This window comes from Lepidochelys kempii, chromosome 14 (genome assembly GCF_965140265.1).
Source record: "Lepidochelys kempii isolate rLepKem1 chromosome 14, rLepKem1.hap2, whole genome shotgun sequence".
NCBI lineage: Eukaryota > Metazoa > Chordata > Testudines > Cheloniidae > Lepidochelys > Lepidochelys kempii.
In genome coordinates, this window is record NC_133269.1 from 7,564,609 (window position 1) to 7,588,546 (window position 23,938).

General features: G+C 39.0%; 1 protein-coding gene across 1 annotated transcript in view; it reads left to right on the plus strand.

The window, feature by feature from the left end:
• PRKCA (protein kinase C alpha) overlaps nucleotides 1–23,938 on the plus strand; it is a 324,685-nt gene that overhangs the window by 115,981 nt on the left and 184,766 nt on the right. Inside the window, exon 4 of the mRNA XM_073311390.1 lies at nucleotides 15,771–15,853. Within this exon, the coding sequence (XP_073167491.1) occupies nucleotides 15,771–15,853 (83 nt within the window). The remainder of the gene's footprint in view (nucleotides 1–15,770; nucleotides 15,854–23,938) is intronic.

The following is a 23,938-nucleotide window of genomic DNA, read 5'->3' on the forward strand; positions in this document are numbered from 1 at the left end:
TCCTGTAGAATCAAATAAATTAAAATATCCTATTACACATACAACAAATTTGAAAGAAAAAAATCAAGGAAGCATTATGTCATGTCACAGGCAATATAAAACAATATTTCTTAACACATTCGAAAGGCTTAACAGTAATAATTAATACATGTAAATGCGAATGCCCAAATAAAATTGATTTATAAAATAAATACAAATGTCCTGAATGTGATAAAGATCTTAGAGGAGGATAAAGAAACTACCAGAAATATCTGGCAAAATGTGTGATGATTTCATAACAATAACTCAAGTTGTTTAGAGGCAGAGTTGTGGATAAGTAGTGTAGGATCTCAGGTTGGCAGGAAAGCATTACATAGCCAAATCAGTTCCCTTCCAGGGTTAGTGTGGTTCCAGAGAAACAATTAGTTAAAGATTGCGCAATCTTTTTGATGTAGGAGTTCTTGCAGCATCTTCAAAGGTAGGTGACAACTGCTACAGAAGTAGTCAGTTGTCAAAGCAGACAAAAAATCTGATTCTTTTTTTGACTATAATGAAAGATATGAAGAAACTACCCTCCCACATAACTGCTCATGCAAGCCTAAATCAAGCTTTTCTCTTCACTAGAGAGGGAAGTTGGAAGTCAAAAATATCTTTGGATCCTAAAATGTGCCTCAGCTGTGAGTAATATTAATGGCAATTGCTAGTCAGTGATCTTTCAATAAGTGAAACAAACTACCCAAATGATAATTGCAGGATTCATTGGGATTTAGACAGATTAGCAGACTAGGTTATCAAGTGGACAGTATTCATTGAGCTAGTACTTCAGCTGGTATAAAATCAGCCTACCTCAGCTGAAGTCAGTGGAGCAATGCCAGTTTACACCAGCTGAAGACCATGCCCAAAGTATATAACTGTGCCATGCAGGAAATGGAAACAGTAGAAACAATCACTGCATAGAATGATGCTATGTGGAAAAACCAGCTGGTGAAAGACTGAAGTGTGCTTAGTGAGAGCTTTTTGGAAGTCAGACAGTGTAAGACTGTAAATAAGTCTCAAGTAGGGAACTATGATACAACAGTGCAGTCGAGAACTATAAACTGAAATTAAATAAAAACATACCATAAAACACCCTACTCAGTTCTTGCTTCTTCCTGAAGCTGAAGGAATTTTTACGTATTGGAGAAGGGAAAGAGAACTATTAGAACCTCCTCAGAAAATGAGCGGTTATGAAACTTGGAGGGAATCAAGTTTCTATTTCCACAGAATTCGGGGAGTCTAGTGAATAAATTGCAAACCAGTAAAAATCTAGGAAGTCCTTCTTTTAAGAACAACGCGGAGTCCGGTGGCACCTTAAAGATTAACAAATTTATTTGGGCATAAGCTTTGTTAGCCTTCAAGGTGCCACTGGTTTCCTCATTGTTTTTGTGGATACAGACTAACACAGCTACCCCTCTATTACTTCTTTTAAGACTTGTTTTAAGATTTTTAAGATAAGGAGATTTAAAAATGCAGAAAACAAATCTTGATTGCTGTGTATATTTAGCATTATAATTATTACTGAAGTATTTCACTTTGATCTGCTTGCACACTGAAAGTAATATGCTTTATTTTAAGGCTACTGTACTAAAATATAGGAATGATCTTTCTTTGCTGGAACTTAAAATTGAGAAAGTGATAGATTCCTAATGTAGTGAAAAAAAGCAGAATGTAAAGAGGAAAAATTTTTTGTGGAAGGCATTCAGACACCATAGTGATGGGAAACCTTATAGAAACCTAGATAGAAGAAGTGTGAGAAACTTGCTTTATAGATGGTGCTTTATTCAGATCCATAAAATGGTTTGGGTTATGAATGTGAAATATCCAGAGTGTTCATTCTTGCTTAGAACTTATTATATGTACCACATTTTAATAAAATGATGTTGGTTTCATTTTGAACATTACAGTAGAACTTTTAAAAATAATAATTCAGTCCAAATAACTGTTTCTCAAGTTCACTGTTTATTTTATTTTATTTTATTTATTTTTTTGTATCAGCACTTGTGGAGGGCATATGATCTCTATTGTGTGACAGGTTATAAGATGGTAAAGGGAAAGTTAATTCTAGTTTACTCATCGTAGCCATCCATGTTGTGACCGTAGGTTAATTTCCCTCACCTCTCATCCACTGGCTTCATATGGTTTGAGAACATTGTTCCAGAACTCTCTTAATTTGTGCATAATTATTCACTTGAGTTTTAAAACAGTTTTAGTTGATGGTATGTTAGGTCAGCCTGGCTCCGTACTAAGATACTAATTATTATATCCACATACATACCAGTGACTTACGTTGATTACACAGTTGGTGGGAGTTAATATCATGTACCTCTTCATAAATTCTTAGGTCTGTCCACAAGATTACCGTTGTGAAGTACAATATTGGAAAGCTTTTCAAAGGTGTGGAGCTAGCATTCTCATGGACTTGTAGGGAACTGAAAATCCAAGCCTTTTGTGCGTGCCTAAATATGGATTTAGGAGCCTAAAATCCAGGCATCACATTTTAAAAGTTGGTTTGCTAAATTACTTGATAGAAGAACCTATGAAATACGGAGAGATGCAGTTGAGGTTGGAGAAAGTTTATATTTTCACCTAATTTTGGATTAATGCTCTGCTGCCTGTCTTTCTTTTTATCCCTATTCTGTTTCTTGTACAGTATGGGTACACTTTATCTACAGTGGGAAAATGAATAGTATTTTAAAATATGTTAACTAGCAGGTTAATTAAAATATGTTAATTAAACATGTTAATCACTTAGTATAGAAAAACTGTTATATTTAATGATATAACTATGATCAGCCAATGCATTTTTAATGCCACTCATATATTGAAAAAGGTTTAAAAAAAAAACCTGTCCACCATCCCTTTTGAACCACTTTGGAAATGACCACACCGCACTCGTTGTCCAGCTTGCTGGGGAGGAGGAGAGAGAGCACTTTAGGGGCAAGGGTGCGGGAGAGGCTCAGAAGCTGTTGTACAAGGGGGAGTGGGTCAGTGTGGTAACGCTGACACATTCCCCGGGATCAGAACAGCTAGGGAGTCGAAAAGGGTCAAACCCATCAGGAGAAACGCTTTCCCCTGCATCAGGCACCCATCTTCCCGCTCCTTGAAGTGGCAAAATACAAGGTTTGGTCAGGACCTGCTGTGGGCATCATGCTAGTCGCTTCTCTGGAAAGGAATTTTTCCCTCACCACCAGATTGGCCTAGGTGGAGTGGGGATTTTTCGCCTTCCACACAGCAAGTTCAGAGAGGGCTTTGTTATGGTGAGTAGGGAAGGGAATTAGGCTATGATGTAACAGCTCATTATGTAAGTGTGGGGCGGACGTCCAGTGCAGCTACTCATTAGGGAAGATGTACAGTCACCATGTACATATGGCTTGGTAAAGGGCTTAAAAAGGAGGTGTTGGTTAAAGGAGCGGAACGGGGTGGGGTGGGGGAAGGGGTTTGGTGCTCCTATGACTGGTACAGCAGGGAGCCAAGCCCCCTTACTTATAGCCCACCTTAACCTTAGTTGGAGGGGTGGCAATGGTAAGGATCTGGCAATGGGGTGGCTGGGGGACCTGGATGGAAAAAGAGGGGGGCTGATGGAAGCCTGCCATTGAGATATTGAATGAATATGGAGCTACCTGCACTGTACACTTTGATCTGCCGACATGTAATAATAAAGTTGTGGCCTGATTAAACCCATAAAATGAGTCAAAATTAGTTATTCTAAGTGGATGGTGTGGAATTTTATTTTGAGACTCTAATCACCAATTTTATATTCTTGTTCCTCTAAAAAAAATCATTACAAAGTATATGAAACAAAATATGTTAAATATTTATTAGTAAAATGTCTTATTAGCTTAGTGTCAACAACAACCCCTTAGACCCAGGAACTGGTAGCTAAAGTTTAGCTTTATATACGAACCATAAACTAGATATTAAACTGATGTCATAGATACATAAACGTTAAAACCAGAAGGGGCTGTTATGATCATCTAATCTGATTTCTCCATAATACAGGCCAGAGAATTCCACCCAGGGATTCTGCATCATGCCCTAATTTGTAGTTGAGCTAGTGCATATCTTTTTTAGAAAGATACCCTCTCTTGAGAAATGCATGTCAAATGCTTTCTGAATATTCTGTTGATTCAATTAAATGTTTTGATAATAAGCAGCTTGTGTTTTGAATGTTGCATTTAGCAGACCTGATCTTAAAAGGTGAGTGTTCTGAATCACAAATCGTTGTGTAATTCAAATCATGTGCTTTTTTTTTGGTTCACGTCCAATGGAAGCTGCAGGGCTGGTCCAGGAGCTGCGAAGGGGGAGTGGGGGTGCTGAGACTCCGGGCTTACAGCCCGCAGTCTGGAGACTTGCCACAGGCCAAATTAAATTAAGCAGTGGGCTGGCGGTTCCCCACCCCTGGTTTAATTGTAATGCTCAGGTGAATGCCAAGCTGTCCCACCCTGAAGCTGATGGTAAAGAGGATAATGCTGGATTTTTTACTACCGTACAGCTCTGGAACCCTTCTTTGGGTTTCCATCTCTTGTAGCACCAGGCTAGTAGGTGTGTGATAAATTTGAAGTCTCAAAATCCTGTCTGATGCTAGGAGCAAGGAAAGAGCAGTTTCTTCAGGTCCGCCTCGGCACCTTTTCTAACCCCGTCCCCAACAGGCATTACCGATCACTTCCTGCGTGGGTGGAGAGTGCTACTTTACACCTCTCCTAGCCTACGGTTTTGGGTCATGTCCTTGTGAATACTACTTGTGCAGAAGTTTTCAGACTGGGGAGCCGGCTCCCCTGGGGGGCATGGGTGGGGGCATGGAATGTATTCTGGGAGGGGGACGGGACATGAAAAGCTTAAGGGGAAAAAAAGGGGGATATGATAGAGGTCTATAAAATCATGACTGGTGTGGAGTAAGTAAATAAGGAAGTGTTATTTACTCCTCATAACACAAGAACTAGGAGTCACCAAATGAAATTAATAGGCAACATGTTTAAAACAAATAAAAGGAAATATTTCTTCACACAATGCACTGTCAACCTGTGGAACTCTTTGCCAGAGGATGTTGTGAAGGCCAGGACTGTAACAGGATTAAAAAAAGAACTAGATAAATTCATGGAGGAATTTAGCCAAGGTGAGTAGGGATGGTGTCCCTAGCCTCTGTATGCCAAAAGCTGGGAATGGATGACTGGATGGATCATTTGTTGATCACCTGTTCTGCTCATTCCCTCTGGGGCACCTGGCATTGGCCACTGTCAAAAGACAGGATACTGGGCTAGATGGACCTTTGGTCTGACCCAGTGTAGCCATTCTTATGTTCTTACTGTGCACATTTTACCCACAGCAATGAATAACTAGCAAAAGCTGATTTCTCTAGACATATTGGGTCCTCAGGTGGCGCTGGGTCTTTTGACAGATTCTGTTAAGCTTTCATAGCATTATACAAAGTTGTTGCCCTATGTTAATCCATTTGCTAGGACACGGTGTGCACATTTAATTTTAAGCATCGACCACAATCACAGTTTTGCTTTTGGTCTTTTTACAATGGATCATTGGCTTTGTTTGAATCAGTGCCTTACTGTTTTAATATTTAGTGAGAGTTAAATTTTTTATTGGTATATATATTTGTGTGGTGGGGTGAGGGGGGATTGTAAACTATTGCAGACACAAAGAAGGGGGCATGATCAAATACGTTTGAAAAGCACTGCTCTCGTGCAGGGGTGGCCAACCTGTAGCTCCAGAGCCACATGCGGCTCTTCAGAAGTTAATATGCGTCTCCTTGTCTAGGCACCGACTCTGGGGCTGGAGCAACAGGCGCCAACTTTCCAGTGTGCTGGGGGGTGCTCACTGCTCAACCCCTGCCGCCTCCCCTGAGCCTGCCATGCTCTTGCACCTCCACCCTCCCTCCCGGAGCCTCCTGCATGCCATGAAACAGCTGATTGAGAAGTGTGAGGAGGGAGGGGGAGACGCTGATCGGCGGGGCTGCCAATGGGTGGGAGGCGCTGGGAGCGGGGTGGGGTGGAGCTGAGGAATGGTTGCTGACGTATTACTGTGGCTCTTTGCCAATGTACATTAGTAAATTCTAGCTCCTTCTCAGGCTCAGGTTGGCCACTGCTGCTCTAGTGTGTGCCTCTGTTGTTGCTCATATCTTTCCTAAGAAACAGCAGCAGTTTAGCAGTGTGAAAGTGATCTAATAGTTGCCAATTTCATGAGTGCCTACAGGAGATTCCCCATACCACCTGTGAACAAGGACCAGTTTTCACACTGGTGTAGCTTAAAAAAGCAATGAGTCATAGGAGAGACTCTTGTAATCTTCAGACCTGGAAAGACAGCATGGTAATAGTTTACACTTATTTCATATTTGAAGGATTAGGGCTCAGTTCCTCAATTCACTGATCATGGGCGCACAGTTGTGCCTGCGTGGAATCCTAGTGGCTTCAATAAGGCTCTGTATACAGAGAAATGCAGCATTGGTGCTTTTATAACCATGAGGTCTAGAAATGTTGTTGTTAAATGAAAGCTTAGATTCTGCAAGCTGATGCCAAGCTCACTGATGAGTGAACAAGTCCTGACTCTACAGCATTATGTTAAGGTTTGCAGTACAGTGCTTCTGATATTTTGGTTTCTTATTTTTAGGCAAGTAATGTTTCATTTTAAGAAGTAATTTTTTGTTGTTGTTTCTGAAAATTATCATGAATTTACAGAATCATTTGACTGTTTCTGAATTCATGCATTCAAGGGAGCAGGGGCACAGGCCCTGCCTGCCTCTGCTTGCTGGTCTTCTGGTGAACTGGAAGGCTGTTACTTGCCTCCACAGTTGGTAGATCTGTTTTGCTATTTGCAGGAAAGCTTGGTCTATCACTAGGTTCCCCATTAATGGTCTGCTGCCCCAATCTCTTCACGCCTCTCTCTTCAAGTGGGACAAGGTGGCCTATTTTTCCACTCTTTCTGCTAGGACATAACCCTTTTACTGAGGTTCCATTGAGTAGCCACTTAAGTTCTCTGCTGCCTTAAGTATGCTTGGTGCTTTAAAACGGTCAGTTTCACAAAGCTGAAAACAAGAAGGAGCCATATCAGCTGAGAGGAATAATTTAATCAGAAAAAATGTAAATGATAATAGAGAATTGTTTTAAGAATGCTTTACTAGATGCCCCAAAAAGAATAGACCCACAGTCAAGGAAAAAGGTCATATTGGTTAAAAAACTGACCTGGTTTAGAGGGGAAGTGAAGATAGCTATAAAACATTATCAAATAATATATAATGAATAGAAGAAAGGGAAAGCTGATAGTAGTGAATATAAATCAGAAGTGAGGAATTGTAGACCATCGATAAAGGAGGCAAAAGGACACAAGGAGCAATCTATGACCAGAATAGTCAGGGACAATAAGGAATTTTTTAATAACGTTAGCAACAAAAAGAATCCTAATAATGGTATCGGTCCATTAATATATGGAAATGGTAGAATTAACATTGATAAATACAAAAAAGGCAGATGTGTTCAATAAATATTTGTTTTGTATTTGGGAAAAAAAAACAGATGTAGTCATATGATATGATGATGATACTCTTTCTATTCCACTAGTACATCAGGAGGATGTTAAACAGTAGGTACTAAAGTAAGACCTTTGAAAATCAGCAGGTCCAGATAACTTGCATCCAAGAGTTTTAAAAGAGTTGGCTGAGGTGCTTGCTGGACCACAAACCTTGGAACAATGAGGATGTCAAACATTGATCCTGGGCAAGATAATGGAACAGCTAATATGGGATTTGATGAATAAAAGACTTAAAGAAAGAAGAGTAACATAATTAATGGCAATCAGCATGGATTTATGGAAAATAGATCCTATGAAACTAGATTTTTTTAATGAGATTACAAGTTTAGATGATAAAGGTAATAGTGCTGATGTAAACAAGGATATTGATAAAGTGTAGAGGGTTCAGAGAATAGCCATGAGAATGATTGAAGAATTAGAAAACATGCCTTATGGTGATATACTCAAGGAGCTCAATCTATTTAGCTTAACAAAGAGAATGTTGTAGGGTGACTTGATTGCAGTCTGTAAGTACCGACATGGGAAACTAGTATTTAGTAACAGGCTCTTCAGTCTAGTTGAGAAAGCTATAACATGATCCAATGGCTGGAAGTGGAAGCTAGACAAATTCAGACCAGAAATAAGATGTACATTTTTAACAGTGAGGGTAATTAACCAGTGGAACAGTTCACCAAGGATCATGATGTATTCTCCATCACTGGCTATTTTATTATGGGAGAAGTTGTATGGCCTGTCAGCTTAAAAAAAAACAAAACATAGTCTGTGCAGGGTGCCATTATTTATCCTTTAATAGATATAAAACATTTGTTTGTTTTCTTACAGCTCTACAACTGATCCCAGAAAAAATTGTTTTGAGATACAAAACTGAACCTGATAATTTTATTTTAACATGCAAATATAATATGCAATAGATTTTTCTGTTACTAAAGACATTGAATTCCAAATACTGCACTGCTATAGAGAGTGCCATTCGCCCCCCCCCCCCATATTTATGATTACATTTATCAATTCCAGATAGGAGAGTTCATGTAAAAAACATGAATTATAGCAAAGCTCAAAGCATAAAAATAAATGTAACACTTTTTATTTCAATAACCGGTGTGACAGGGTTGGTCCAGATGGCTATAGGAGAGTAATAGAAGGCAGATATATTAGCTCCAGGCTAAGTAGGTCCCTTTTCCTTGGGTAAGGTAACAGGGAAGGTTCCAGAACAATCAGGAACCTTCTGGAGACAATTAAGACAGGCTAACCAGGGCACCTGGGTTTTAAAAAGGAGCTCACTTCAGTTTGTGGTGTGCATGTGAGGAGCTGGGAGCAAGAGGCATGAGGAGCTGAGAGTGAGAACGCGGACTGTTAGAGGACTGAGGTGTACATGCATTATCAGACACCAGGAGGAAGGTCCTATGGTGAGGATAAAGAAGGTGTTGGGAGGAGGTCATGGGGAAGTAGCCCAGGGAATTGTAGTTGTCGCACAGCTGTTCCAGGAGGCACTCTAGACAGCTGCATTCCACAGGGCCCTGGGCTGGAACCCGGAGTAGAGGGTGGGCCCGGGTTCCCCCCAAATCCTCCCAACTCCTGGTCAGACACAGGAGGAGTCGACCTGGACTGTGGGTTCAGAAAAACAGCCAAGCTGAGGGCTGCCGTGAAGCTCCAAGGCGAGCAAATCTGCCAATAAGCGCAAGACCCACCAAGGTAGAGGAGGAACTTTGTCACACCGGTAAAAGTATTTATACCCTTTTGTTAACTGTAATTGAAGAGAATATTACACGGTAACGTTTTGACAGTTTCATCTATGAGAAACTATTTGTATGATATACAAATACATCACCAACTTGAAATCCCTGGCCTAAAAACATTTATGCATTTGAGAAACTTTATGCACCTGAATGGAACAATTGAGTTGAATGGGACTGCTGATCTACGTAAGTGTGTGTAGGATCATGATACAAGTCTGCATATTAATGGAAAACTTAGTTCAATAATAATCAAGTAGCATAGGAATTTTAATGCCTAATACAAACTTAATTGGTCCTGTATGGACCCTTGACTACATATGGAAAATATACTGTATACGTGCACTATTTATTGAGTATGTATCCTATTTTGTGTGAGGAGACAGAAAACCATTACAAGCAATGAGTTCTTTTGCCTTGTGATAATCCTCTTAGTCTTAAATGGGCACATTGATTTATGACTCTGAAAATGAACTTTAACAAGTGAAATATGTTTCTAAAATATATTTAAAACATGAGGTCAAATATGTTTCGGCTATGTGGGACCTTTAGCACTAGAGCAATTGTACTTTCTTAAAACCAAAAGGTAGTGGCCTACTGAAAGATGTAATATTTCAACTTCTTTCTACTTCTTATATCTTTCCCTGTCCATTCCAAGTAAAGTGCAGTATTCAAACACATTACATCCTTTGTGACTGAATGGATTGCATTTGTCTAGTTTGCCCTCAAGGCATACAGAGATCACTGACTACTAGAAAACATTTTTTCTCAGTACTCATTTATCCTTTTTTGGACCTTTTTATTTCACTTCTCTGAATTGAATAAAATTATAGCTCTGTGTACGTGCACTGATGTAGGTATGGTAATGTGGAACTTCCATTAGTGGTGGTATAGATCAGCTATAAAAACAGAGCTGGCAAACTATTAGAGAGCATTAGTCCTCAAGTGATTCAGTTTTGCTAACTGCATATTAAAATTAATGTTTGCAATGTTGTTGTAGCCATGTTGGTCCCAGGATATGAGAGCGACAATGTGGATGAGATAATATCTTTTGTTGGACCAACTTCATTTGGTGGAAGAGACAGACAAGGTTTCGAGCTGCACGGAGACTTTGTCAACAAACTGCCAAATTCATCATTGGTGTTACTTTTTGTATTTTACTTTATCTGATCACATTGAATTTTGCTTAAATTTTGATGATGATTATGATATGTATTGAGGCGCTGCACTTGATTGCTGATGAACCTGAAAGGATTTTATAGGAATATGGTAACAGACCTTATTGAACACTTGGCTGCAAATAGCCAAGTGGGCCGAGAAAACGTAGTTCTTTGTATCAAATTACTTCAATAAATTTTACTAATCTGCTGTATGCATGTTGACAACTTTTGAATGCATGAAGAAAGCAATTTACTGTTTGTTTATGTGTGTCTTACAGCATAAAAGCCATCACAGATAAATTGTTGTGAAATTGCTATTTCAAAGACATAACATACTTCAAGACTATATAAAATTACAGTGAGGACTAATTGTCAACTATATTATTCTCATTACTGGTGTTGACAGTTTATGCATCATCCAACCTAAAGAATATAATTAAGCGTGTAATATCTCTTTGCGTGTTATACAGTATTTATAACTTCTATGTCTAACATTTATGGGTTTTCAGATAACTACAGAGATCTTTTAGATTTCTCCTCCTGTCAGAGACTGATAGAGATTTACAACTGTAACTCAGCTTAATGACATTTCTTTCCTCAGAATTGATTGATAAGTGGCACTGGCCACTTCAAATAGTCCACCTTTGTGGGGTAGGACTTCAGGGGAACAAAGGCTATGCTCCCTGTTGGATAATTCCTGTCGCCTGTAAAAGGCACCAAAATTGACTGTTGTGGGCAAAGAGAGGCTCTGCCAGGAGGAAATAAATCCTTTTCCTGCTTCAAATACACGTCTCCTTAAACCCATGAGTATTTACTAGGAGGCCCCATACATATTTGTTGGCAGTGGCAAATTTTCAGGGGAATTGTGGGGAATGTCTGAAGTGGAGCCAACAATGGACAAGTTTATGTCCCATAAATAGACATGCCACCTGGCTACATGATGCATTTAAGTTTTGAAAAAGCTCTTCATTGCTGTATAACGTGACAAATCCTGACCCAGTTTGCCAATCAACAGTTATGGGACTTTTAGTCCAAGTGCGCATTTAAAGAGTCAAATTTGCTTGAAACTTCTGAAAAATGACCACTAGGTTTAACAAAAGTTAACCACAGCAATGTTACAGTCATTTTAAAATATGTAAAATGATGCTCCTAACATAATTTTAAATAAGCAAAAACTTCATATAGTTGTAAACAGAGTACCAATCTTCACAGGAAGAAGAAAAGGAGTACTTGTGGCACCTTAGAGACTAACCAATTTATTTGAGCATGAGCTTTCGTGAGCTACAGCTCACTTCATCGGATGCAAGTGAGCTGTAGCTCACGAAAGCTCATGCTCAAATAAATTGGTTAGTCTCTAAGGTGCCACAAGTACTCCTTTTCTTTTTGCGAATACAGACTAACATGGCTGTTACTCTGAAATCTTCACAGGGTAATGTCTATATTTCTGTATGCCCCAAAGTCCAGATTTTGAAACAAGTTACTTGGCTTGATGGTGTCAACTTATATAATAGGGAAGATTTCAGAGTAGCAGCCGTGTTAGGCCGTATGCACAAAAAGAAAAGGAGTACTTGTGGCACCTTAGAGACTAACCAATTTATTTGAGCATAAGCTTTTGTGAGCTACAGCTCACTTCATCGGATGCATTCAGTGGAAAATACAGTGGGGAGTTTTTATATACATAGAGAACATGAAACAATGGGTGTTACCATACACACCATGTAACGAGAGTGATCACTTAAGGTGAGCTATTACCAGCAGGATCACGGGGGGGGGGGGGGGGTTTGGGGGAACCTTTTGTAGTGACAATCAAGGTGGGCCATTTCCAGCAGTTGACAAGAACGTCTGAGGAACAGTGGGGGGTTGAGGGCGGGAATAAACATGGGGAAATAGTTTTACTTTGTGTAATTACCCGTCCACTCCCAGTCTTTATTCAAGCCTAAGTTAATTGTATCCAGTTTGCAAATTAATTCCAATTCAGCAGTCTCTCGTTGGAGTCTGTTTTTGAAGTCTTTTTGTTCTAATATTGCGACTTTTAGGTCTGTAATCGAGTGACCAGAGAGACTGAAGTGTTCTCTGACTGGTTTTTGAATGTTATAATTCTTGACGTCTGATTTGTGTCCATTTATTCTTTTACGTAGAGACTGTCCAGTTTGACCAATATACATGGCAGAGGGGCACTGCTGGCACATGATGGTATATATCCCATTGGTAGATGTGCAGGTGAACGAGCCTCTGATAGTGTGGCAGATGTGATTAGGCCCTATGATGGTGTCCCCTGAATAGATATATGGACACAGTTGGCAACGGGCTTTGTTTCAAGGATAGGTTCCTGGGTTAGTGGTTCTGTTGTGTGTTGTGTGGTTGCTGGTGAGTATTTGCTTCAGGTTGGGGGGCTGTCTGTAAGCAAGGACTGGCCTGTCTCCCAAGATCTGTGAGAGTGATGAATCGTCCTTCAGGATAGGTTGTAGATCCTTGATGATGCGATGGAGAGGTTTTAGTTGGGGGCTGAAGGTGACAGCTAGTGGCGTTCTGTTATTTTCTTTGTTGGGCCTGTCCTGTAGTAGGTGACTTCTGGGTACTCTTCTGGCTCTGTCAGTCTGTTTCTTCACTTCACCAGGTGGGTATTGTAGTTGTAAGAATGCTTGATAGAGATCTTGTAGGTGTTTGTCTCTGTCTGAGGGGTTGGAGCAAATGCGGTTGTATCGTAGAGCTTGGCTGTAGACAATGGATCGTGTGGTGTGGTCTGGATGAAAGCTGGAGGCATGTAGGTAGGAATAGCGGTCAGTAGGTTTCAGAGAGGGTGGTGTTTATGTGACCATTGCTTATTAGCACCATAGTGTCCAGGAAGTGGATTTCTTGTGTGGACTGGTCCAGGTTGAGATTGATGGTGGGATGGAAATTGTTGAAATCATGGTGGAATTCCTCAAGGGCTTCTTTTCCATGGGTCCAGATGATGAAGATGTCATCAATATAGCGCAAGTAGAGCAGGGGCATTAGGGGACGAGAGCTGAGGAAGCGTTGTTCTAAGTCAGCCATAAAAATGTTGTCATACTGTGGGGCCATGCGGGTACCCATAGCAGTGCCGCTGATTTGAAGGTATACATTGTCCCCAAATGTGAAATAGTTATGGGTGAGGACAAAGTCACAAAGTTCAGCCACCAGATTTGCCGTGACATTATCGGGGATACTGTTCCTGATGGCTTGTAGCCCATCTTTGTGTGTAATGTTGGTGTAGAGGGCTTCTACATCCATAGTGGCCAGGATGGTGTTTTCAGGAAGATCACCAATGGATTGTAGTTTCCTCAGGAAGTCAGTGGTGTCTTGAAGATAGCTGGGAGTGCTGGTAGCATAGGGCCTGAGGAGGGAGTCTACATAGCCAGACAACCCTGCTGTCAGGGTTCCAATGCCTGAGATGATGGGGCGTCCAGGATTTCCAGGTTTATGGATCTTGGGTAGCAGATAGAATACCCCAGGTCGGGGTTCCAGGGATGTGTCTGTGCGGATTTGTTCTTGTGCTTTTTCAGGGAGTTTCTTGAGCAGATGGTGCAGTTTCTTTTGGTAACCCTCAGTGGGATCAGAGGGTAATGGCTTGTAGAAAGTGGTGTTGGAGAGCTGCCGAGCAGCCTCTTGTTCATATTCCGACCTATTCATGATGACGACAGCACCTCCTTTGTCAGCCTTTTTGATTACGATGTCAGAGTTGTTTCTGAGGCTGTGGATGGCATTATGTTCTGCACGGCTGAGGTTATGGGGCAAGTGATGTTGCTTTTCCACAATTTCAGCAGTGCACGTCGGTGAAAGCACTCTGTGTAGAAGTCCAGTCTGTTGTTTCGACCTTCAGGAGGAGTCCACCCAGAATCCTTCTTTTTGTAGTCTTGGGTAGGAAGGTCTCTGTGGGTTAGTGTGTTGTTCAAAGGTGTGTTGGAAATATTCCTTGAGTCGGAGACATCGAAAATAGGATTCTAGGTCACCACAGAACTGTATCGTGTTCGTGGGGGTGGAGGGGGAGAAGGAGAGGCCCTGAGATAGGATATATTCTTCTGATGGGCTAAGAGTATAGTTGGATAGATTAACAATATTGCTGGGTGGTTAAGGGAACCACTGTTGTTGCCCCTTGTGGCATGTAGTAGTTTAGATAGTTTAGTGTCCTTTTTTCTTTTGTAGAGAAGCAAAGTGTGTGTTGTAAATGGCTTGTCTAGTTTTCGTAATAATTCATAGGTAAAATGCTATGGACTGTGTTATGCACTGTCACTGTTGCCGTTTCTGGCCTTTTAAATTTGTGAATTCTTTCCATTCACTCTTCTTCCCACTTGCCCTGTCCTCATTCATGTATTTATAGGGAAAATTATTTATAGAGCTATGACATCTCTGTATTTGTTTCCTCTAGCTGTAACAAGAGAGAGCATTTTTTAGGTAGAGTTGTCTGAAGTTTTTTTTTATGGCTTAAGTGTTACAAATGAGCTCCGTAGTTTCTTCCTAAATTATTAAGTAGTTGAATCGAATCAAGAACTTTCAGCCTTACATAGAATAAAATACAGTGTAATCTATAAATGATGATTTAGAGGAGTTTCCTTACAAGTTGTGCTGTCTAAAATGGTTCTAGCAGGGTTTATGCAATGCCGTAATGCTTAAATCAAAGTTACCAGAGAGAATACGCTGACTGATGTAATATAACTAGTGTTTGCAAGGTATATACACAAGAGAACAATCTTTTTCATAAGACTGGATGAACAACAGTAATATCCTTGTAATTTTGTATTCACCTAAAGTGCAGAACATAAGAACATTAACATGTGATGGTGTAACTCCCTCAGGAAAATATTTGTCCTAACCAAGAGGCTGGGTTTTCCTTTCTTTAAAAGGTGTAAGCTATAGAGTGAAAAATATAAAGATTTGAGGAGAGGCCTACTGAAAAGTCCAAGTGTTCCATAAAATAAAATGGCAACATTGGAAGACCTGCTGGTCCAATATGACATTGTGTTGTGGCGGGAGAAGTGTCTTTCAAATTTGTAACCAAATAAATCCCTGACTGCAACACTGGAAAAATATTAAGTCTACAAGTCATTTTTGTAGCAGAGCAAACAGTGACTTTCATATACTTCACAGTATTTCAAAAATAGACAAAATGTAATACCAGCATTAAAAGGGTACACGCACATGTAAACATCACAGAGAATTGTCACTTTTTAATCCAAAGTATCCTAACTTTCTGAAGTTCCCTCTTCCATACACTGATTTCAGTTAAACTCAGTTTGTTTCAACAGTAAAGATTTAGTAAATGTGTGCCACTCTAACCGTTGTTTCCCTTTTTTTTTTTTTAAACTAGTTTGCTGCTTTGTGGTTCACAAGAGGTGCCATGAATTCGTTACCTTTTCTTGTCCCGGTGCAGACAAAGGGCCTGACACTGATGTAAGTACCTTAGAATGTGATGTATTTTGATATGTTCTTTTTTAAAAAAACTGTTTCTCCTAACAGTAATGCCTCACTGCAAAGATAATCAAAATTGCACTTTATCATAGTGTTTTAAGTTATTGGGAATAGAACAATATATTGAAATGAATATAAAGATGTATAGACTCGAAATATCCATTTTAGTAAGAAAGCTGAGGTAAATATTGACCACATCATAACAGAGGACAGTATTTCCTCAAACAAACTAGCATGGTGAGCTAGCTGGCCTATGGCGGGGCCAGGGCGTAGGGAGGAGAAGGCATGAATCCAAGCTCAGGTGCTCCTGACACTCGAGCTAGTAATGCAGAAGGGAAACATTTACTCTGTGCTCCTAACACAATAACTCTGTATTTCAGGAGTGTTATTTTGCAGTTGGCCATCTCACTCAAGCTATATAGATAACTCAAACTAACTCCTCAATGAAGACATAACTGTTGCAAACCTCAGTTTTTGCAGACCTCAGTGATGTCAGGCTAAACGGTAACTGTAGTGATTTGTCACATGGCTCATGGCTAGGTGAAAATGTTCACTGTTTTTCTCATGGGAAGTGCGCACGCACAAAATATGATTGTCATCCTATGCAACTTCGTGTTGCAGAATAAAAGAGGGAAATGTCTTTTCGTAGTTTGTGATTCGTTATTAAAGAATGCAATCAACATAATATTAATCAAAAATAAATTTCACTCTGAGTTAAATATAAAAAGACAGTGTAAGGAAGTAATTCACCTTCTCAATTAGCAGTAATGAAAGGTGCAATTACAATTAAATATATTTGTGTATTTATATATTTTCTCTTAATTCTGAAATGGATGTGTTGTCATCACTTGCAAATAAATAAAACTACAGATTTTGTATCATCCCTTCTTTGGAAGGATGCAAATTGTGAAAGTCCCATACCCTTGTGATACTCTTCTAAGTTTTATTGGTGAACAACTGAATGGGATGTCTTTCAAATGGCACCCTCAAATTAATGGGGTCTGAAATTTGGGATCAGTTAGAACATGCTCCCTCTTTTTCATTTAAAGATTTTTTTCTGGCCTGTGGTATTTATTTCAAAACATATTTTTCTACCAACAAGATATAAACAAATCTGTAATAAGTTTGCAGGAAAGATGAAGATGCCTCATAAGAGGATGAGAAGTATGCATTTTAGCTCATGCATCAGCAGTTAATAGTGATTAAAATTGTCACAGTAAATGATTAGAGCAATATTGGACTTGAGATGAACCAACTGTTTGCTCAATCTTTCAGAAGATGTTAACTGGATGGCTGAATCCATACTTGTGGGAAATAATCTGCCTAACTAGAAACAAAATTGAAATCTGGTCATTTTTACCAGCCTCATGAGCCAATTTCTGTGTGTTGAACAGTGAAGCCATTTGAAACTATTTTTAAAAATTAAAACGTTTGAAAAAAATTAAGCATACTTTTGTGTAGAAGCCAGTTTTATAACTCAGTATGCAATGGGGCAAAAAGTAATTTCATCGTTATTTTCTTAATTAGTAGAAACTTTAAAGGATCTTAATGTGACCCCTTTTCATAAACCACTTGATCACAAACTATTCTGTATTTCAAGGAGCTGTGTACATTTCATACTGCACATTTTACATTTGTATCTACATACATATTTATAAACACCAGATAATTATTTAATAGTATATAGTACAGTCAAATATATTTTATGTTTTAGCCGCTGGTCCTGTGCTTTAAGCTGCATAACTGAAACATACTGCAAGAAGAGGGATCTTGCTGCGTATCTAGAGCAACACTGTCTGTAGTGTTAACATTAAGACCCTTGCTAGAAGTTCCATATTGGTGGTCCCCTGTCCCTGCATGGAACCGCATAACTTAGTGGGGCTCCATATAGTTACAGGAGTCTGCCCTTGCAGAGCACATTACAATTTTGAAGATAGGTTAGTCATCTTGTATTTTATCCCTTCTTGCATTTTCCCTGTGTATTTAAAGTAGAACCGTGCTAATTTACAATTATTTAAAAACCAACATCTTCCTCATCCCATTTCTCAGAAAGGATTCAGTCACTGAGAGCTGTGTTAAGGTTTTATATTACTAGGATATGGTGGTGTGTGGTGTGTTGTTTTTTTTTGTTAACAATATATACTGTAGCAATTATCAGTACATTAATTTTAATTACTGTGTCTATGCTTCATAAATGAAAATCACTGAAATAAATTAGCAAAGTGCATTTTGTAAAGTATTATATTTGCTTTTTAGTTTGATCCCTTGCAAAATACTCATCTGCTGTGGTCTAGTAGTCATTAGTGAACTGGAAAGATTCTGCTTCATTTTTAAGAGCTTTATCAATAGTTTTATGTATGCATAGCATTTCTGGTGAGAAACCTTTGGCTTTTTATAATTGGCCTGCAGTTCATTACAAGTTGCATGTAAAATGAGAACTTTATTGCTCCCTCCTGAAATAGTAAACTGATGTTGCTTGTTTGCATAGAAACCTTCAGGATTATCAATTCTGTTATGCAGTGAAGTAATTTAACATCTGTTTATGGGAACAATACATTCCGAAGTTTCCTTTGTCTGAAACACCCTGTTTTGTTCCTTATACCCCATTCAGGCTCCAGATTACAGAGCATTATCTCTTGCAGATGACACATACCAGTAAACTATACTCGTGTCACTGGATTTTAATGAGCTACTCATGCACATTTTTAATGTGGTATATACTCGATAATAGACGGACAAAAAGTTATATGGAGGATTATAAACTGTACGTTGGTTATAAACTCTGAACGCTTGGGTTGTTTTTAAGAATTTACATGTGAAATTAATAGCTTTTGTGAAAAGAAAATGTGTCTTTAAAGGCGTCTCTTGTTTTGGGAAGTGAAATAAGTTTCAGGTGGTAAGGGCTGTTACCATAGTTCGACTTCTGAGTCCTCTGATTTGTATAACTTTTAGTATAATTTATGCTGGAGATAAGCAGTCGCTTTCTCCAAAAGCAGTGAAATAGCACACACTTGCACAGCAGAATTATTAGTTTTCTGCAAATGCAAAACGTAAGTCTGTACAAACAATCTAGCTCTCTCTTAATGATAGGTGTATGAGGACACAATTCACACTAGAATCTAAGGTGTCTCAAAGGAAATCAAGTATTCCAAATATATATACATATTTAAATATTTGTAGTTTGTTTGTTTGTAAAGAGGAACTGCATGTGATCTGGTGATTAGAGCATGGTCCGAGTTATGAGATGAGTTACAAATACGTGGGTTAAGCTTGTGTTTTACATACTTTTGCCACAGACCAGCTAGTCCTGCGTATCAGAGACTCATAAAAGTTCAGGTCTCCTCTGCTTTCCATTTTAAGGAATCATGGCTGCATGCATGTTTGCCAGCTGAAAGTTCTTGGTTACATCTGTGACGTGGAACTCAGATGCTCAGGACTACTGTGTTTTATATTGTACTCAAAACTGGATGGGTAGTGGACATGCAGTACTGTGCCAACTTGCACCCATGTGACTGGACAAGTTCAAGTTGCAATAGTGCAATTCTTTAGTATACATGAAGCTTCACACTGACCCAAATACTGTGGCTAAATTCATCTTCCTGGGATTAAAAATAATCTTCTCCTATTGCTCTGACCTCTTTCCTTTCATCTCCTTATATGTGTGCCCTGGCTCCGCCTTCCCCCCCTCATTCAGTTCCAACATCTCGCCATGCCATTTAAAGCACTCCACTCTTCTGTTTCTTCTTATGCGCTTCCCAGTGCCTGGGGGGTAGTCTTACTCCTAACCACTCCCTTTCTTTTCATCCTCCATTCTTGGCACATCATCTCTTTCCCATGTGAAACAGCCTCTTAATCAGTGGTGTCCCGAATGTTCCTTTCTTCAGATTACTATCAGCCATGGACCTGAATGGCAGCACACATAAGTACTGCAGAACAAATTTAACTCTGTCTTCTGCTACTTGACTTAAATGTGTCAGAGCCTGATATTACCTGACATTTTAGTAGTCAAACCTTTATACTTCATGGTGTGGGTGAAGAGCCAGTTTGCAGCAGTGAAGAAAGACACCACCTCACGGGACTCAAAACAAGATAGGCAGCACCACCAGCTGCTTATGTTGTGCTTCCCTTTAGCCTATACGTTTTTGGGGGCAGCTGCATTGGCTCCATTGAATTCAGTGTCAAAACTCCCATTGGTTTCAACAGGGCAGGATTTCATCTACAGTGGTGGTGTTACTGGTACTCTAAATACCATGTGTGACTACAAATAATCAGCAGTTATTTTAGGTTTTAGATTCTTTTAAAAACTGAAAGGAATACAAGAGTTAAAAGTATGATTACATTAGTGCTCACCGATGAGAATAAAAGGCTAGTAAAGAACATGGGGCATTTAAAATCAACATCAGAGGCAGTGAGCTGTTAGGCTTGGTAACATGGAGCAAGGTCCTTTGTACTGGTGGTGAATTAGTTTATATACCTGGGCTATAAATCTGTCTTTGATACTTTAAGTGTGTATTCTTCAATGCACACTCCTGCCTTTTCTTTCTGCAGTGCAGCATTGCAAATGAAAGTGTGAGGCCATTTAATTGGATGAAGCCTCTCTTGATTGTTATAGAGTCCATTATCTGGAAAGTTGTTAATCATTTTTAATATTGCATGTTACATTTCCTGTCTGGATTTTGGAGACCGTGTTTAAATACTTCATTTGGGTTATTAAATGATTAGTTTCAATGTTGACATACAGGCAATAACACACCATGCTTTGGGGATTAAATGTAAGAATAATACAGAAAATAAATGTTTAATAATCTTTTCTACAACGACAGGTAATAGTAAATGAAGAGGCTTATATAGACTGTTACGCTTCAGTTTACTAAAATGTTTGGTAGGTTTTATAATGTTTACATTTTAGTATTTTACTCTGTTATGTTATTACTACCTAAGTTAGTACAATTCACATACCCTGGAATGTAGAATACTATTTCCATGCCCTAGTGTTTCCAATGTACCATATGATGATCTTTGTGAAAAAGATATTAATTATAAAAATGTTTTAGTATTTATTTAATTGTCTGATATATTTGTTGTCATTTCATTCAGGTGTCTAGTTAACTTGCATTTGAGATTCTCTAAGTTTTTGAGATGAAAATAGTCTTTCAATTATCAGGAATACTTAAATACTCGCCCGGAAAGTAATCTCGTGCCATTTTCTGAAAGTGTGTGTGTGCTTTGTCTGTTTCCAGACCAGTTTTATACACAATGCGTGATCTCTTCCTCTCTCTTTTCAAGAAAGTGATTTTTATCTAGCAAGAGAGTTATAGTGCCTCCAAGAATACTTTGTTTCCATCATTAAATACATTTCCTAGAAGATAGAGAAGGCAGAAATTATGGGAGCAGTGGCATTAACAGCATTCGCAAGAAAATAAGCAGATCAAATGAAACTTACTTTGCCAGTGTTCATTATATCGACCTATTAATTAAATGTATGAGTCCGCTCTTTTTGTTATGTTTATTTTAAAACAATATATTGGAGAAGGAGGAAGAATTTAGATTTCCCCTTCAGACATAAAGAAGGAGATGATGCCCTTTTTGCCTTGAATATCACTTTCCTAGGAAAATCCAACTAAGTGTAATTTCAAGCTCAACATCTATTATGGCCAATATCAGAGACATTAGAAAACAAGCTACACGCTTTGCATCTGTGATTTGAACAAAGGTCACAGCACTGCCAGTAAGGTCCTAATGGATATGTGGCTTAGCTCTCAAAGGCCTTCCCTTGGTTTTACTGTCATAGATCGTGAAGTCAGTGTTGTACCGGCAGCGTGAGATGACAAATTCACATGTAGCACATTTTGCATTCTGTCTATATCTGTTGATGCATGATTTCTTTCAACAATTAAACAATTCCTGGCAGAGACACTCAAAATATGTACCATTTTAATCACTCTGTAAAGGGCTATTGCATTGATGGAGAACAGCAGGATTAAAAAATAACCCCCAACTAGCCATACTACAGTTAAAAAGAGGACTACAAGCTTGAGGAAATTTCACCCTTTTTTACATTCTAGAAAGACTGGTAGAGAGTAGGAAATCATACAATCTGTATCCAGAGGCATTTACAGAGAAAAAGGGGAAGAAGTTGTCTCCCTCTTGGGCAGAAGGGATGTATAGAATAATTACACTAATAAAGTTAGAAATGTTTGCAGAGAGCCCTGCTTGTATTAATAACAATAATCTGGTGTCACTGCAATAATGCCCCTCATCTACTTTTTGAGAAATACACTGAAATCTTAAAATGGTACATCATTTTCTGTAGAGTGGTTGGGATTTATTTATATGCCAGGTTTGATAATGAGAAGAGAATTTCCAGTGTTAAGAGGCCCTCCCATTGCTTCACTGTGCAGAATGTAGGGAACAAAGCTCAAAATCACACAGCATTTGTCTGCTGCTTTGGTTTTTTGTTACAAATTCAAACCTCAGGTACCTCAGAAGGTCACTGAAGTTTTGCAAACCTTTTGGGTGAAACTGTAGGCCACTTTTGTATCTTTTCTTTGAAATCAGACTAAACTTACAGTTCCATAGGGCATCAGAGAGAGAGAGAGAACGAGATGGCTGTTTCAACTGAGTTTGACTTAGAGATGTTTAATGCTTTTGATTCCTGAACTCAAAGCTAAACTCTGAGACTTGAACCCCACACACATTTGAACTGTAGAAAATGTTCACGAGATCCTGTGAAGTGGAACTACCAAGTTACACAAAGCTCTGTTTGTTTCAGCTTAAGTATCTTAATGTGACCAAATCAGAATAATATTGAAGGCTTGTTTGCTACTCTTGGTAGTCTGGAAAGGTAGAAAGAGAGATGTTCATGGAAGATGCTCTGTGCACTAAGTGCAATCACAGATTTTTGATAGGGATGGGAGTGATCAAGAGTTGTGCACCTATTCATCTTTCACCACTATCATCATCATCTCCTCCTCCTAAATTTGTCCTTCTAGGAGAGATCTGTAGCATAATATTGGCACACAAACTTTGCAGAAAAGGCAAAGTGCTGTGTTTCTTTCTTGTGCACATTAAAAACCTGGTTAAAATACTAGCAGTGTGCCCTTAAGTACATGTTTCTGAAATTTTAAGTTTGACTTCCTTGGCTTATAACTGCTCTTAAGTATTTAAGTTCCACTTTTTCCACTGTTTGTTGAGAGAGCATTTTCAGTGTAGCTGTGGATCGTTATCAGCCAGCAAGTTACAATGCAACATTGACTTTAATGAAAAAGGTAATCACAGAGGCAATTCATACAAATTATACTCCTTCTTAAAAGCTCCTGACACTTGCAGTTCGTGATGAGTGAGGTATAACATTGTGCAGGTGGTCAGACTAGATGATCATAATGGTCCCTTCTGACCTAAATATCTATGAATCTATGAATTCAGTATAGGAGGCTATATACATGCTATTACTTAAGCGAATATATGCTACTATTAGCCTGCCTATTCACTGAATACATTTAAACAATCCAGGAAGTAGCCACCCAGGTTTCCTTATAGATGCAGAGTGAGCCTTCAACAGGATTGGCTGGTAGGAATATCTTTTTGCCACTCTGTTATGAGAAGCTTGATATAGGTCCAGCACATTATCGTGATATTGAAAATCCAGACGAAGGGTTTCTTATCCCGTGTCTGTCAATTTCATATAGTTGTGGTACTTCTTACTTTACTCTTCTTGCTAAAAACAAAACACAACAAAGAACCTCACAACCCATGAAGTGCAGAATTGGCTAAAAAGCTAAGTGTTTTAGGAGCCTAAACCCCATTTTCAAAAGTCACATAGGTATTTAGGACCCTCATTTTCATTGGAAAATCAGAATTTAAGATCCTAAGGCTCTAAATCCCGTTTGGAAATTACAGGTTCTCCCTATCTCTTTGGTGATTTAGTTCTCATTCCCTGTGTTATACATTTAAATGGGCACCACATATCTATTTAATCAAAGTCCAAAAGCTTTTTAGCATGTTTACATGGGGTTAAAAAGTGAGATTTAGACCTTACATGGATAATGGTGTGTCGAGTTTGATTTT